The sequence below is a fragment of the Adiantum capillus-veneris genome, chromosome 5, assembly GCF_014529385.1.
Source record: "Adiantum capillus-veneris isolate H3 chromosome 5, ASM1452938v2, whole genome shotgun sequence".
In the NCBI taxonomy this organism is placed as follows: domain Eukaryota; kingdom Viridiplantae; phylum Streptophyta; class Polypodiopsida; order Polypodiales; family Pteridaceae; genus Adiantum; species Adiantum capillus-veneris.
In genome coordinates, this window is record NC_140935.1 from 67,217,875 (window position 1) to 67,228,311 (window position 10,437).

The 10,437-nt window shown below is 41.5% G+C and overlaps 1 protein-coding gene across 1 annotated transcript; it reads left to right on the plus strand.

Annotated features, from left to right (window-relative positions):
- Positions 1–6,479: 6,479 nt before the first annotated feature.
- Positions 6,480–7,433, plus strand: LOC147457473 (uncharacterized). The gene has a single exon (XM_086513323.1). It carries the CDS (start codon positions 6,480–6,482, stop codon positions 7,431–7,433), a length of 954 nt encoding a protein of 317 aa, XP_086369449.1.
- Positions 7,434–10,437: the final 3,004 nt, after the last annotated feature.

Genomic DNA, 10,437 nt, shown 5'->3' on the forward strand with positions numbered 1-10,437 from the left:
ATGTGGTCGATTGAGAGGGAAGGCAATGTTGAAGCCCACAAAATTAGTGGCAATGTAAATATAAATTTAAAAAACGATTTATATCAATTGATAACTTGCAATAGACCAAGCTCCCTTTTGGGAAGGACTACAGATGAGAATATTACTGAAGAAGACAATAAATTTTTTACAAATGTATGGATATAGAGCACTTCTATAAGTCATAATGGTTGCTGAAGCATTGGCTAAATCGAATGGCATAAGGAAAAATTTGTAATGCCCAAAATGTGTTTGGAATGTCAAAACATAAATAAGTACATCAAAGGGTTTTGCTTTGAAAAGGAAAGCGTGCTTGCAGTTCATCAAAGAGTTTGCCAAAGTGTTGATAACATATACCTAATCTTTGATAGTAATAGAATTTAGTCGTTAAAAGTCTATGCACTTTTTCATAGAACCATCTTTCTTCATCACCAAGAGAATTGGAATAGTTGGAGGTATTCAACGAGTTGAAGCTCATCCCATTACTTTGGGACTGAAATTCGTTACTTTCAAAAGTTCATTAACACTCATCGCCAAACAAAAACTCACGTCCTCTATTTAATTCACTTTGCTTAAATCTATATCTATATCTATATTAAAAAGAGGGCGAGGGCTAAGCTAAGGCTCCACGTGCCTACGAATCCTTGTAGCCACCATGGCCTCTTTCCTTCTCTAGCCTAAAGCTTTTCCAAATCTCCAACCCACTTGGCAAATATGGATTACTGCATTAAAAAGCCTTGAGATGCGAGAGCATATACATTGAATCATGATTTGTGCTTTCCTGTATTGGCCTCGAGCCTCAAATTCAGGCTGCTATGTACATGTCTTCAAAAGCTTCTTCCGGTTCAAATTCTATTCTTTAGCCTTGACGAATGATGAGGCTCAAATATTCAAGCGAGGCGATTTGAGTAGCTGCAAGAAAAGGTTAGGCGAGTTGAGTACCCAACCTTGCAAGAAAACAAGAAAATGATGACCTTGCAACTCACCTTGTTGTCGTGATATACAAGCATCGATGAATGAATTGGTTTACTGTTGCTACCCAAGGACGTTGTTGCAAGGTGAGCGAGATACTGACTTTGTCTCTACGATTTGGCTCTCTCCCGCCAACCTTTGTACACAGCTAATGTCGTTTTTGTTGCTAAGCGGTTCTCTCCATTGGCAGCAGGCAGTTAGGCGGTTCCCTTCATGGGCGCAACCAGTTGAACGAGCGGTTCTCTTCATTGCAACCAGCTGAACCAGTTACCTAGGTTCTCTCTCTCTCTCTCTCTCTCTCTCTCTCTCTCTCTCTCTCTCTCTCTCTCTCTCTCTCTCTCTCTCTGTGTGCAATTGAGGGCGAGGCTGTGTACTGAGGGGGTGTAACGTTAAGTGAGACAAACTCCACCTGCCTCTTGCAACTTAGACCCGCCACTCGCCATGCATACAAACTCCAGTTGCCTCTATAGCGCCATGTGTAGAAAGCAACAACCCCACTCCACCTGCCTCTTGCAACTTAGACCCGCCACTCGCCATGCATACAAACTCCAGTTGCCTCTATAGCGCCATGTGTAGAAAGCAACAACCCCACTCCACCTGCCTCCTGAGCGCCACGCCGCAACCTACTTGCAACACAGTGTGCCCTCTCGCATGCTCTTGGACGGCCCATGCTGCAAATGTCGGCTGAGCGCCATGTTGCATGCAGCGAGAACCGAACCCCACGTGCCGTAGTTGAACCATTGCTGCAAGCCATCTCTTGTCGCCCTCCAGTTGGTCATGTTGCTCAACAAACAAGTGAGAAGGAGCACGCCATCTCCATCGTCGCCCATGTGGCCAACGCTGCTGCCACCCCAACAGGAGTGCATGAATTGAAAATATTTTTTCCTTTGAATTGTTCTATACTTACTCTGTAAGTTAGCTCAAAAAAATGTTTATGCTAGGACCTTGGAGCTACTCTAGGCAGCGGGATGTTGGGGAGACCTATTGGTAGCTTCGATATTATATTGGAGGCGAATCTCTCCGGATGCCTTTTGTGGCTGTCTCTGGTACACACGGAGCAACAAAACTATGGCCCTTTTTGAGGTTTCGAACTCTGACAGATTCAACCCCCAGTCGCTGGGCTAACCACCAAAGCAAGGCACATTCATTGCTTCGACCTCGGAATGTGTAATATAGAAAAATACATTCAACCCCCTCTAGTCCCTTCTCCATCTCAGGCGCTGCTGAGGGTGCGCGCCGCAGCCTTGCTGCTCTGCCTACGGGACGACCTTATCCCCCCGGTGCGTGCGTGCGTCGGCGTCTGGTTGCTCGAGGCATCCACACAAGATTCCATCCGTATTTTGTTTTCCAAAATGGGTAGCACATACTGATGAGTCTTTTCAAAAAATCATTACAAAAGAATATTCTCTCCTTTGCCCCCCTCTCGCCCTATGCCTTCTTTGCTTCGCCTCTGAGAGCCCTCCTTGAATCACATTGCCTCCTTGCCATAGACTACACTGCTTTCCTTCTCTGTGATGAACACTCCTATGCCTCCTTTTGTGCGCCTCCTCTACCCCATACCCTTTTTCCCACTTCACCTTTGCGCCCTCTATCTACCCCATCGAAAATTTTATCCATGCTAGGCATATCCCCCCCCCCCGCGCGCAAGCGGGTTGGCTTGCCAAGAGGAAATTTTACACTATTTTTCTCTGTTTTGGGGCGGAAATTCTCCTTTTCCTCTTGCCTTCAATCCGCATTTTTGAAATAGCTGAGACACATTTTTCCCGAACACTGTTCGAGTTGTTATATTGTGATGATACGATCGTAGAAAAACGCTTAGTGACTCATTTCGAGTAGAACTCGAAGATGTCAATGGTCATGGTGGAATGCATTTTGAGACGTCGGCAAGGTAATAATGACTATATATACTTATGGGATAGGTTCAACACTTTGTATATATGGTATTCATGACTAAACACAATGCCATGACACCAAAAATTAGTTAGCGGGTCGTGAAAGTAGACACCATATAATGGCTTGCTCATGAGAAATATTGCATCTAATGGCTTGCAATGACAAGTTTGTCCCTCTCTCTCTTTCTCTCCTCTCTCTAAACAATGACAAATCTCTCTCTTTTTATACCTAGATTTTCGTAATTCACTTATACACGTTTCTCCCCCTCTTCTTCCCCCCCCTCCCCCCTCTTCTATCTAACTTTTTATCTCTCTCTCTCTCTCTCTCTCTCTCTCTCTCTCTCTCTCTCTCTCTCTCTCTCTATATATATATATATATATATATATATATATATATATATATATATATATATCCATGTTATAATTAATTATAATTTGCCACATAACGGGCTTTCCCACAGCTGTCGGTGTTGCTGCAAGAAATCACGACCGAGCTATCTATCTATCTATCTCCCTTTGTATATATATCCATGCTATATGCATCTCCATGACTAAGCAGTGACAAGTGTCTCTCTCTTTTTAGACCTAGGTTGTTCCACTTCATCATAATCTGTTTCTACTTAACCATACATGTTACCAACATACATTTTTCATGATCACTTGCAATTAATTGATGCATCTATTCTCTTTCAGTGATGGATAGCCCTTCTTTCGACTCTGGGAATGTTTCTCAAGGAGATCATGATGTAAATGAAGTCATCATGCCTACACCTCCAGAGCGCAATAGCGTGCGAGCCGCAAAGTAGTTGGCCAGATCATGGGGGCAATTGATTTGCGAGGGTCCTTCAAAGCGTTTACAAATCATTCATGGACTTTGTGAATGCAACGAAGCTGTCCAACAAGAGTGCAAAAACTACTTACAAAAGGTTTGCAAACAAGTTCAAGGTGAAGAAGACCACATCACCTTTTGAGAGGAGGTGATTTTGGCATAGCAGGGTATCAAGGACGAAATTGCACGTTTGGAAAACAATCAACATGAACTCTATACATTCATGAAAAATTGCCAGAATGAGGTTGTGCAACAATTGTTTTTGTGCTTCAAAGAACACAAGGACCAAGTTGAAGCCTTGAAAGCACATGTAATAGGTTTGGGGTTTGAGATTAGGACCTTCAAAGAATACAAGGAGCAAGTTGAAGCTCTGGAAGCGCATGTAGCAGATTTAGGGTCTGAGATGAAGACCTTAAAAATTGCAATTAATCGCTTGAATGCCATCGATAGGAGACTTAGTCGTGTTGTCATGCCTAACGCACAGGGGGGTGTTACTACATCCTATCCTAATATGTAATGTTCTTTGAACTAATGATGTTGCAAAACTTCAAATTATCATTGTGTTACTACATCCTATCCTAAAATGTAATGGTTTTTGAACTAATGATGTTGCAAAACTTCAAATTATCATTGTAGTATCTCTCTCTGCCCCCCCCCCCCCCCCCGCCCCCACATGAACACATGTAAGAAATGCTCTATGTGTGTGTGTGTGTGTGTGTGTGTGTGTGTGTGTGTGTGTGTATGTGTGATGTAGCAATACTTCAATTTATCATTGTAGTCTCTCTCTCTCTCTCTCTCTCTCTCTCTCTCTCTCTCTCTCTCTCTCTCTCTCTCTCAGGAACACATGCATGAAAAGCTCTATGTGTGAGTCTGTGTGTGTGTGTGTGTGTGACACAGAGAGAGAGAGAGAGAGAGAGAGAGAGAGAGAGAGAGAGAGAGAGAGAGAGAGAGAGGAGGAAAGAAGGTTTTAGGGGTAGGGAATAAACAAAAAGGAAAACAAAAAAAGATATAGGGAGGGGTAGAAAGACAAACGGAGAGGTAGCGAAAGGGGGAGGAAAGGAGATATGGAATGAAAAGTTATTCATGCCAAACTTATGGTCAGGGACTAGTAGATTGGTAGCTCATATTAGATAGATGCAAATCTTCCTATTTAGAAGACTCAAATTTATTGACAACCTTTTGATTGGTGTTAAACCGATCACCCTAAGTGATTACTCTCTAAAAAAATTTATTTAACACAGATGGTGTCCGGACCACGGATTTTGTCCCCAGGACACACACATCGAGCTAGATTGTGCAACATTTCTCGTAAAGCTAGGCGAGAAACAACACGGGCTAGGGCTCAACGATCTTTGCAGCGAATCCCATTGGGTATTTTAGGAGATTGTGTGAATATCATGCATTTAAGCCATGGCGGTCAACAAATGGATGCAATGGCTATGCATATTGAAAATTGTACTACAAATGCTCAAAGCACTAGAACTTTAGAAGTACCTTACGTTATTGGAGTTGCCAACAATTGGGAGGGTCAACAACATCCTTGCATTAATTTTGAAGAAGGAGGATTCTCTAAAATTGAGCATTATTGTCTATCTATTCGTTGCATTTATCCAAATGCAACAATCTTGAAGCATGACTCTATGCTTGCCCTCTACCATAGAAAATGCTTGGTCCACAACTTGGGTGGCTTAAATTTTGTGTGCTCCTTTTGTGGTGCATGTGCTTGGAAGGTTGAAGGTAGGTCTACACGCACATTTGTAGGTAAGTATTGTTGCTTATCAGGAAAAGTCAAATTACTTCCTTTGAGTGATCCGCCAATGGAGCTCAAAGAATTGATGCAAGGTGCTACTACCAAGAGCAAAAAAATTCTTAAACACATCAGAGCATATAATAATGTATTGGCTTTTGCTTCTTTGGGTGCATGTTGATGAGAAACTTACGTGAGGGAGAGGTGTGTACACTTTTAAAGTTCACGGTGCCATCTACCATAATATTGGGCCTATGACACCGTGCGAAAGAGTGGATCAGATCCCTCGCTTTGCACAATTGTACTTTTTTGATACAGAGAATGAGATCAACAATAGATTGCATCATGTGCCAGATTTAGATAGAGATTCCTTGCATAGTTTGCAGGCTATGATGCATCGTGTTAACCCATATGCAAATGCCTTTCGGTTTGCTGCTACAACAATGGGGAATGAAGGAATCCCAAACACGAAGATGGTCATTACTGAAAATCGTACAAATGGTTGGAAATATTCAACTCCACGTGGATCTGAGGTTGCAGCAATTATGCCAGGGCAAGGAGATGAGAGCAACATCGGCCATCGTGATCTTGTATTGCAGTATCGTGATGGGGGGCTTAAAATTATCTCCAACCTACATTGATCATATATGTCTTTACTATATGTTCTATTATTTCCTAATGGAGAGGATGGGTGGCATCCATATATACCGCAAACTCCCAATGAGCATCAATTTATTACACAAAAACAATACTACACTTTTAGGTTGCAGATTAGGAGTGACACCACAGAATGCCTTTTACGTGGAGGACGATTGTTGCAACAGTACATTGTTGATGCCTACAGTACTATGGAGGAGTCAAGGTTATTATGGTTTAGAAACAATCAGAGATCAATTCGTGCAGAAGTGTATCAAGGCCTTGCAGACATGCTTGCTTCGAGTGACAATGCACATGGGGTTATGGGTGTTAATGTTGGAAGAAGAATTGTATTGCTTCATCTTTTGTGGGGGGACCTCGGTACATGCAGCAACTCTATCAAGATTCTATGGCAATTGTACGTAAGAGAGGAAAGCCTGATCTATTCATAACTTTCACATGCAACCCAAGGTGGAAGGAAATAGAAGATGCGTTATTGCCAGGACAGACTGCTTCTGATCGTCCTGACTTGACTACACATGTCTTTTATCATAAATTCAAAGATTTGATGGACTTGCTTCTTAAAAGGGCTATCTTTGGAAAGGTCGTTCGACATGTTTGTGTGATAGAATTTCAGAAGAGAGGTCTTCCCCATGCTCATATCTTACTGATTCTTGCATCCGAATATAAGCCGACAGAGATGTGGCATTACGATAGAATGGTTTGTGCTGAACTTCAAGATAAAAATTTATTTCTTGATTTGTATGATGTTGTGAGTCGTTGCAATGTTCATGGTCCGTGTGGCACATTGGATCCAAATGCTCCATGCATGGTAGATCGAAGATGTAGATTCAAATACCCACACGAGTTTTGTGAATCTACTTCTATTGATGGTGATGGATATCGAAGGTATATGCGGCGAGATGATGGTCAATATGTGGTTCAAAAGCAACAGAGGCTTGATAGCAGATGGATTGTTCCCTATAATCCATTGTTGTCTCTAAGATATAAATCTCACATCAATGTAGAGATATGCTCAACCATATCAGCAGTGAAGTATCTCTATAAGTATGTGTACAAAGGACATGATAGGGCCACGGTTGTGCTCCAAGATGGAGAAGGTGTTCTTGATGAAATCAAGAGTTATTTAGATGCACGCTATGTTTTCGCATCGGAGGCAATTTGGAGAATTTTTGGGTTCTCATTGCATGAGAAAAAGCCTGATATATTGCGTTTGCAAGTGCATCTTCCACAACAGAATATGGTTGCTTTTGGAGACTCTACTAACATATCCAATTTGGTGAATAATGATGACAATAAGAAGACAACACTTACATAGTGGTTTGTAGCGAATCAACAATATCCAGAAGCAAATGATTTATTATATATAAATTTTCCCTCCGAATGGGTTTGGAGCCCCACTAATAAAGTGTGGTCACATAGGCAAAGAGGTGATACTATCGGGAGAACGTAAAATGTTATTCCCAATGCAGGTGATCTTTATTATTTGCGTATGCTGCTTACCATATGCAAGGGTTGTAAATCATTTGAGGAGCTTCGCACTTTCAACGGACAAACCTATGCCACTTTCAAGGAAGCTTGCAGTTCCAGGGGTTTGCTACAAAATGATGATGAATGGTTTATGTGTTTGCAAGAGGCATCATGTACAAGTACCGGCTTGCAATTATGACAACTATTTGTTATGATCTTGGTATTTTGTGAGCCATTATGTCCAGGTACAATGTGGCATTGATTCTCCTTGGAGCTTTCGGAGCATTATGTTTATGATTTGCATGAATGTACAAGTGATGAGGGTGTATGTCATGAGATAGCTAAGAATCAAGCATTATGTAGCTTGAAGTCTCTGCTTCAATCATATGGGAAACGACTTTGTGGCTACTCTGGGATGCCCAAAGTAGACCGTTCTGTATTATCTGGATGTGGGAGTGGTTTGATAGCAGAATCAAGGATGTTCAATGCAAACGAGCAGATGACTTTAGCCATTCGTATGGAAGCATCTTTGAATTGTGGACAAAGAGCTGCTTATAAAAAAGTCATGCAAGTAGTTGACTCATCAAATGGGACAGTTTTTTTCTTGGATGGACCCAGTGGGACTGGGAAGACTTACTCTATAATTCACTACTTTGTCGTGTACGTGGTCAACAGAATGTCGCTTTAGCATGTGCATCCTCGAGAATCGCAGCTTTACTTCTTAGCAATGGGCGTATAGCACATTCGAGATTTAAGATACCAATAGAAGTGCATTTTGAATCAACATGCAACATTTTGAATCAAAGTAAATAGTCAACTTGCAGAGCTTTTGAGATTAGCATCATTGATCATCTGGGATGAGGCTCCCATGGTCCATCGTTATGTTTTTGAGGCCTTGGACAGGACATCGATAGATGTTATGCAAAGTGATGCATTGTTGGGGGAAAGGTGTTTCTCCTTGGGGGTGATTTTATACAAATTTTACCAGTTGTGCCCCAAGGAAGTCGAGCAGATATTGTTGATGCCTCTTTATGCCGATCTTATGTATGGAAACATGTGAAGACTCTGAAGCTAATAGAGAATATGTGTGTACTTCATTGTTCTAATGACTTGGTTGAGAGAGACTTTGCAAAATGGGTACTAGACATTGGCAATGGGAATGTATGTCATGGGGATTTACTTGATACAGTAGCATTTCCAAGTAGTATGATACTCGAAGATAACAATGTTCAAGGCCTAATTCACGGTATATATGGTAACTTACAAAATGTCCAAAGACATGCAAGCTTCTTTAGGGACATAGGTATTCTTGCACCACGCAATAAGGATGTTTCCATAATCAATGACTTGGCTATGCATAAAATGAGAGGACTTGACAAAAAATACTTGAGTGCAGATTCTCTTTGTACATCAGATTGTAATGGTGGGTTATATCCAATAGAGTTTTTAAACTCATTGGATCTTGGTGGTGGCTTCCCATCACACTGCTTGCACCCGAAAGAGAATGCTCCAATCATGCTCCTTCATGAGTCATTAGCAACCTTTCACTTTAGTAAGTATGCAAACCTTCACTGTGAATATGAAATCTTTATTACGTGTCCATTTTTTGTAAACCAGGGATGATCTTGGGTGAGAAAAATGTCCCTTCTGGTGAGCCCGAAGACACAAGTGGACAATGCGCGATACACAGAGAGATTGTGTGCGCACGCACGCACACACGCACACACACACACGCACGCGCGCGCGCACACACACACACACACACACACACACACACACACACACACACACACACACACACACACACACACACACACACACACACACACACACACACACACACACACACACACACACACACACACACACACAGAGGTCGCCGAAGAAGGCGGCTCGCCGTACTAGTAAGATAACTTACCTATACACACAAGGAGAGAAGTTACAACATCTTGTTCTCCCATGACTAACACATGCATACGATTGGCCATGAATAAGAGAGACTTGTTTTGGTGGCTACTATGATGCAATGAAGGTCCTAAACCATACCATTCCCCTAAACTTTTCCAAGAAAGGAGCTCATCCCTGGAGGACAAAGTAAATAGAATTTCTATGTAATTATTAAGAATGACCAATACATAGCATTTGTGGGGTTCCAACATCTCTTGAGCAATTACTAAGAGTGACCAATACATAGAATTTATGGGGTTCCGACATCTCGAGAGCAATTTCTAATAAAAGATTTTTGCTTGTCTTCAAGGAAGCTTTTGCTATAGGCATAGCACACATCATACTTCAACGATCACAGACTATAATAACCATAAAATAATTGCCATACCATCCCCTTGAACTTTTCCAACCGATTCCAAAGGAGCTCATCCATGGAGGACCAAGTAAATAGACTTTGAATGTAGTTACCAAGAATGACCAATACACAACATTTGTGGGTTCCAACATCTCTTGAGCAATTGCTAAAAGATTTTTGCTTGTCTTTAAAGAAGATTTTTCCATAGTCATATCACATATCATACTTTCAACGATCACAGACTGTACTAACCATAAAATCATTGCCATACCATCCCCCTAAACTTTTCCAAGCAATTTCAAAGCAATTCATCCATGGAGGACCAAGTAAATATCCATTGAGGACCAAGTAAATAGACTTTGTATGTAGTTACCTAAAATGACCAATACACAAAATTTGTGGGCTTCCAACATTTCTTGAGCAATTCTAAAAGAATTAAGGATGCTTTTGCCATAGGTGTAACACATGTCATACTTTCAACGATCAGAGACTGTATCAACCAAATAATCATTGGCATACCATCCCCCTAAACTTTTCCAACCGATTCCAA

Bases quoted from the DNA above. Each gene is read 5' to 3' on its own strand.
- LOC147457473 (XM_086513323.1), top strand. From the start codon at position 6,480: ATGCAGCAACTCTATCAAGATTCTATGGCAATTGTACGTAAGAGAGGA.